The 6,581-nt window shown below is 46.7% G+C and overlaps 1 protein-coding gene across 2 annotated transcripts in view; it reads left to right on the forward strand.

Moving 5' to 3' along the window:
* Positions 1 to 5,204, forward strand: part of LOC147098628 (annexin A4-like) — an 86,571-nt gene extending 81,367 nt beyond the window's left edge. For both annotated transcript variants that reach the window (XM_085970568.1, XM_085970569.1), the window contains 2 exons: positions 564 to 686; positions 4,018 to 5,204. In XM_085970568.1, coding sequence (XP_085826694.1) covers positions 564 to 686; positions 4,018 to 4,077 — 183 coding nt within the window. In that variant the 3' untranslated portion in view covers positions 4,078 to 5,204. The remainder of the gene's footprint in view (positions 1 to 563; positions 687 to 4,017) is intronic.
* The last annotated feature ends 1,377 nt before the right edge of the window (positions 5,205 to 6,581 follow it).

Below are 6,581 nucleotides of genomic sequence, written 5' to 3' on the forward strand. Positions count from 1 at the left end.
TACTGCACTGGAGTGTCGGCCTAGATTTTTGTGCTCAAATCTCTGGAGTGGGACTTGAACCCACAACCTTCTGACTCAGAGGCGAGTGTGCGACCCACTGAGCCCAGGCTGACGTCCAATCCACCACCACCACCACCAGATTTCCGGCCCCAAGTCAAGTTACCATCAATGTGTTACAACTTGGACAAATTCTGAGAGAGTTAATGTGCAAACTGAAAGGCGGACTATCAAGATAAAGGGATTAACTCCTTTTGAATAAAGGTATCGAAATTGTTTCTTGTGCGCTCTGGTGAGAAATCGTGTGACTGCGTTTTAAAAAGAGTCAGCGATTTTTGAGTACCGCAGTCACCCGCATCACGACCCACCAAGGCCAACCCATCATTCCAGCTGGTGGAAGGAGCTTGGGAGATGGAAGAACACAGGATAACTGTGATGGGGAAATGAGAACCAAACAGCGCAGAGTCATGAACACAAGCTTGGCGTGCAGGTTCGGGTTGGCGAGGAAAGAGAGGTTCTTGTGTATCGCATGTTGAAGTGTCGGTCTTCCCTCCTTTTCATTTTAGGGTTTGGGCACGGATGACAAAACCCTGATTCGCGTCATGGTGTCTCGCTGCGAGGTCGACATGTTGGACATCAGGGCCGAGTTCAAGAGGGTGTACGGGATGTCACTGTACTCATTTATAGCGGTAACTATCCCACTTCAGCAGTTAGTGTTTAATGCATGTCCAACAGCAGATGAAGGAAGTGAGCCACTTTCTCCAGGTCTCCGTGTTCATTGCTCAAAGCTACTCTCAACCGCTGAACCACGAGGGACAAGCAAGTGGGTATTTTATAATCGACTTAGTGGGCCGGCACCTGTTTGGATGTGAAATGAACCCAGGGGCGGGAATGTAATCGTTGATGGAAGCCCTTTTCTTTCCTCTGATGAAAGCGCCTGCTGGCTCAGTTTATATTTTTAAAAAATACATTCACGGGATGTGGGCGTCGCTGGCAAGGCCAGCATTTATTGCCCATCCCTAATTGCCCTTGAAGCTGGTGTTGAGCCGCCGAGGCGAGGCCATTTCAGAGGGCAGTTAAGAGTCAACCTGTGGTTCTGGAGTCACATATCGGCCAGACCGGGTAAGGGCGGCAGATTTCCTTCCCTAAAGGACATTAGTGAACCAGATGGGTTTTTACGACAATCCGGTAGTTTCATGGTCACCATTACTGATACTGGCTTTTTAATTCCAGATTTACTTAATTAACTGAATTTAACTCCTCCAGATCATTAGTCCAGGCCTCTGGATTACAAATCCAGTAACATAACCACTGTGCTACCGTACCCCCATTGCGCTTGCTCAGCCTGGAATTGATCCACACAGACGGCAAGCCCTGAGTTCCATCGCCAGTCTGCGCTGACTTAGCCCTGCGGGAGCTACACGATTGACCTCTAGATTAGGGAGAGTTAAACAGAATCGCCGATGTTTCCACTCTTGATGGCTGTCCAGTGATCCCTGCTGAGAATGTCGGGTGAGGGAAGGGGTTATCTCCGATGCCCCCCCACAGTTGAATATCCAGCCGAATAAGCATCCAGGCAAACACATGAAGAATGGGCGCTTGGGTGAGGTACTGTGGGGTAGATGTGCCTGTGGAGCCATAGCCCAGCAACAGGCAGTGCTTTCATGAGAAGAAAAGATAAGGCTGAGGGGTGACCCGATAGAGAAACATCGAAGATAGGAGCAGGAGTAGGCCATTCGGCCCCTCGAGCCTGCTCCGCCATTTAATGAGATCATGGCTGATCATCCAAATTCAGTACCCTGTCCCTGCTTTCTCCCCATATCCCTTGATCCCTTTAGCCTTAAGAAATATATCTAACTCCTTCTTGAATATATTTAATAAGTTGGCCTCAACTGCCTTCTGTGGTAGAGAATTCCACAGGTTCACCACTCTCTGGGTGAAGAAATTCCTCCTCATCTCAGTCCTAAATGGCTTACCCCTTATCCTTAGACTGTGACCCCTGGTTCTGGACTCCCCCGCCATCAGGAACATCCTTCCTGCGTCTAGTCGGTCCAGTCCTGTTAGAATTTTATAAGTTTCAATGAGATCCCCTCTCATTCTTCTAAACTCCAGCGAGTATAAGCCCAATCGACCCAATCTCTCCTCATACGTCATTCCTGCCATCCCAGGTATCAGTTTGGTGAATCTTCGCTGCACTCCCTCCATGGCAAGAACATCCTTCCTCAGATAAGGCGACCAAAACTGCACACAATATTCACGGTGTGGTCTCACCAAAGAGGAGATTATGAAGGGGTTCGATAGGGTAGACATTGAGAAGATGTTTCCACTTGTGGGGGAGACCAAAGCTAGGGGCCATAAATATAAGATAGTCACTAGTAAATCCAATAGGGAATTGAGGAGAAACTTCTTCACCCAGAGAGAGGTGAGAATGTGGAACTCGCTACCACAGGGAGTGGTTGAGGTGAATAGCATAGATGCATTTAAGGGGCGGCTAGATAAGTACATCAGGGAGAAAGGAATAGAAGGCTATGTTGATGAGGTTAGACAAAGAGGGGTTGGGAGGAGGCTCCTGTGGAGCGTAAACATAGACCATAGACCTTTATCTGAGGAAGGATGTTCTTGCCATGGAAGGAGTTCAGCGAAGACTCACCAGGCTGATACCTGGGATGGCAGGAATGACATATGAGGAGAGATTGGGTCGATTGGGCTTATACTCACTGGAGTTTAGAAGAATGAGAGGGGATCTCATTGAAGCTTATAAAATTCTGACAGGACTGGACAGACTAGATGCAGGAAGGATGTTCCCGATGGTCGGGGAGTCCAGAACCAGGGGTCACAGTCTAAGGATAAGGGGGTAAGCCATTTAGGACAGGGATGAGGAGGAATTTCTTCACCGAGAGAGTGGTGAACCTGTGGAATTCTCTACCACAAGGCAGTTGAGGCCAATTCATTAAGTATATTCAAGAAGGAGTTGGATATATTTCTTAAGGCTAAAGGGATCAAGGGGTATGGGGAGAAAGCAGGGACAGGGCACTGAATTTGGATGATCAGCCATGATCTCATTGAATGGCGGAGCAGGCTCGAGGGGCCAAATGGCCGACTCCTGCTCCTATCTCTATGTTTCTATGACCAGATGATCCGAATGGCCTCTTTCTCTGCTCTACGTTCTGTGAAACAAATACGGGAGCTTTGATGGCGAGTGTTGACAGGCTAGTCACTATGATTGTGGGGTGGAGGCATTACGACCAAGCCCGATCATGTCCTTGTGCAAAGTCCACATTGGATAACGATCGGGTGTGGGAGCCCTGGCCTACCCTTGAGTCGGGCACTGAAGCCAATTGTGTTACAGGAAACTTTCTGATATCCGGCATTGACGGGACTGAGCTGGTGCCGTAACATCAAAAGTGCCGGACATACCAGAGTTAATGTTTAAACATACAGAACTGAGAAGCTCCGTGTGAATCAACAAACCCTGTTGCTTAACAACAGCTTCAAAACAGTCGGCTGCAGCTGCAAGCGTCTGTAGCTGAAGCTGTTGCTATAGCTACAGACCTTGCAGTGCTTGACGGGGGGGAAAAAAAAGCAACGAGAACTAAAAAAACATATAGAAAACGGCTCCTGATTTTTGCCGTTAGATCGAGTATTCCGGACATATAACCTCCGGATAAACCAAAGTTTCCTGTATATGGAGTTAGGTCACCGATCAGCCACAATCTCATTGAATGGCGGAACAGGCTCGCGGGACTGAGTGACCTCCTTCTGTTTCTATGTTCGGCACTGGCAGCTGCTGGTATCTGCTAACTCGGCAGAGACTGGGGATCGAGTCTGGATAGTCCAGCCAGCCCTTGGATTAACTCCGAGCCTTCCGTTCAGTGGTGACCAAACAGGGCAACCTCCTGTAATCCAGGCTCTCTGGCACCTTTTAATGTAGACACGGGAGTAGACCTGGTAGACTATGCTTCGCCGGGCAGCTCGACCATCCAACCATTCCTTCTCATCAGCTGTTTCTTTTGTTGCCAGGACGACTCCTCTGGAGATTACAGGAAGCTCCTGCTCCAGCTGTGTGGCTCGAACGACTGAGAGGGAGACGAACGGTGGCGGAGAGTTTGATGCAGGTTTTCCAAAAACAGCTCGGCCTGTCGTACCATGAAACCTTCCTTGGCTTTCTTTCATTTTAGTTTAATTTGTTTCAGTTTGTAAATGTAATCCACTTTTTATCAGCATATTCAAGTATGTTTGTTCAGCTGCAGAGAGAGTGCATTTTCGCATTGCAGAGCATTTTATGGCTATCGGGACAGTTATCGCACCCCCCCCCCCTCCCCCCACTTGCAACTTTTGAGTTTCTTAATAAAATGTTCTCGCTGTCAAAAAATCACAAGTGTGCAGTTGCCTAGGAGAAACTGAACTCAAACAATCGCTTTAAGGGAGCTGAATGGTCTGTATTCCTTGTATTTTTATATATTCTTGTTGTAAAGCTGCGTGACACTCCTGCTGCAAATTAAACTGGGTGTCCGCATGTTGTGCCTTCTTGTTCAGAGGCTCTAATGTGATAAGACGGCAGGGAATTCCTAATACAAGCAATTTCCTAACCATCTTCAATCAAAACTGATTAACTTAAGTCAAATGTGCCAGGATGTTTCTTTTTGTTTATATTTGCAGAATTGAAACACACACACACACACACACACACACACACTCTCTCTCCTTGGTTTCATCGTCACCTTTCGTGATTGAGCCAATATGGCGATGGACCTGTTCTTCAGATCCAAGGCGAGTGGCACGTTGTCCGAAGCATCCTTTGGCAGGCCTAGAACCAAGAGTTTGCAGTAATGGGCATGCGGCCCGTGCTCTCCTCCGCCTCCACCCCCCCCCCCCGTAGGGTTCAGACGCCAATGGAAATATTTGCTTCACGAGCCTACAGTTACGGTTGGTTATCCTGGCCCAAAGAATCCCCCAGTGACCCCTCAGCCTGCTGGGGTTCCTCCGAACGTTAGCAGCAGGAACGCCAGGGAAAGGAGGTAGTGAGTTGGGTGTCTCCGAATGAGCAGTGAGTTGAGAGTTACGCGGACCTATTGTTGGCTCCGCTCAGTTTGTTATTGACGGTGAAGGAGGGTGTCTGAAAGCGAGGGCCCACGAAAGAAGGGGCAACATGTGGTGTGCTAAAAATGTAAATGATTAAAAATAAATACTATGCAACCAATTCACAAGCGTGTTTGACCAAATCATTCCTTGTTCATCTTGGTCTGTGCATTTCTTATGAGATGGAGGGGGTGGCACTCTGCCTTGCCACCGTGACCCTGATTTCAATGTGAACATAATCTGTACCCACTCCATATATTGGAATACATGTGGTTGATCGTCTAATTATGCTTGGAGACTGTACCATGTACAGAGCTTTGTCAACACTGCCACCATAAATGTTCACTTCCTCTTTAAATACATGCTGCTTCTCTCTCCATTTTCTGTAACTCTCTCATTTATCATTTTCTTTCTCATTCCTTCTCCAGCTTTTTCTCTCTCGCTCTCATTCTCTCAGGCGCACTGAGTGACCAGTATATTTCTACAACTTTTATTTATACTGGGAAACTAATCTCAGAGAGTGTCGGATTTTCAGTAATGCCAGAATGTTGTGACAGAGTCAAATTTTCTATTATAATATACATCTTTTACAAACGGTACATTACTTTTATGAGGTGACATCTACACGTTAACCATTCAGAGCTAGCTGCACTGCTGACAAAGATTGGATTGTTTGGTGCCTTTCAATGCTTTATTATGTAGAAATAAAATTTGAGCAAATTGGCTTCATGAGAATAAGAAAGCCCAGATCATAATAGGAAACTTTATTTGATCAGATACAGCTTCAGGCCATGTTTGATCTGCCTTCTAGATCCCAGTACAACTGCATCAGGTCCAGAATCGTTCCGCACAAGCTGCTTCCTCAGTAGAAGCCCCCGCCGGGCTTATCAATGTACAAGAGGGGGAAGCAGTGTTCATTTAGTGACCAACACTTCAAACAGAGGGACAACAATCAAGACACAATTTCAAAGTCAATACTGTGCTATTCCTAGAACGTACCAAGTCTGTGACTCATCCTCGCAGGCACAGAGAGCAGGTAGTAATGCATAGTTCCTACTTACTGTATTTAGCCAGACTTTTCTCTGTGTCAGCCAGTGGGTAGTGTTTGGGTAAGCTAAAAATGCAGAGAGGCTTGACCTAAACTGTTGAGCTGAGTCTTAACATTATGACCCAGATAACAGAAACCACAAAGTGTCTAGATAAGTGTAGCCATGGAGACAACCTCTCTGAACAGAGGATGTTACAGACCTGTTGGCCTCACATCAGTAGTTGGGAAAATGCTGGAATCTGTTATAAAGGATTCAATAACTAGGCACTTAGAAACTGGTAGTAAGATTGGCCAGAGTCAACATGGATTTATGAAAGGGAAATCCTGTTTGACAAACCTATTGGAGTTCTTTGAGGATGTAACTAGTGGAGTAGACAAAGGAGAACCGGTAGATGTGGTGTATTTGGATTTTCAGAAGGCCTTCGATAAGGTCCCACACAAGAAGTTGGTGAACAAA

This window comes from Somniosus microcephalus, chromosome 29 (assembly GCF_052327205.1).
Source record: "Somniosus microcephalus isolate GS21.2 chromosome 29, FLI_Smic_1.0, whole genome shotgun sequence".
In the NCBI taxonomy this organism is placed as follows: Eukaryota; Metazoa; Chordata; class Chondrichthyes; order Squaliformes; family Somniosidae; genus Somniosus; species Somniosus microcephalus.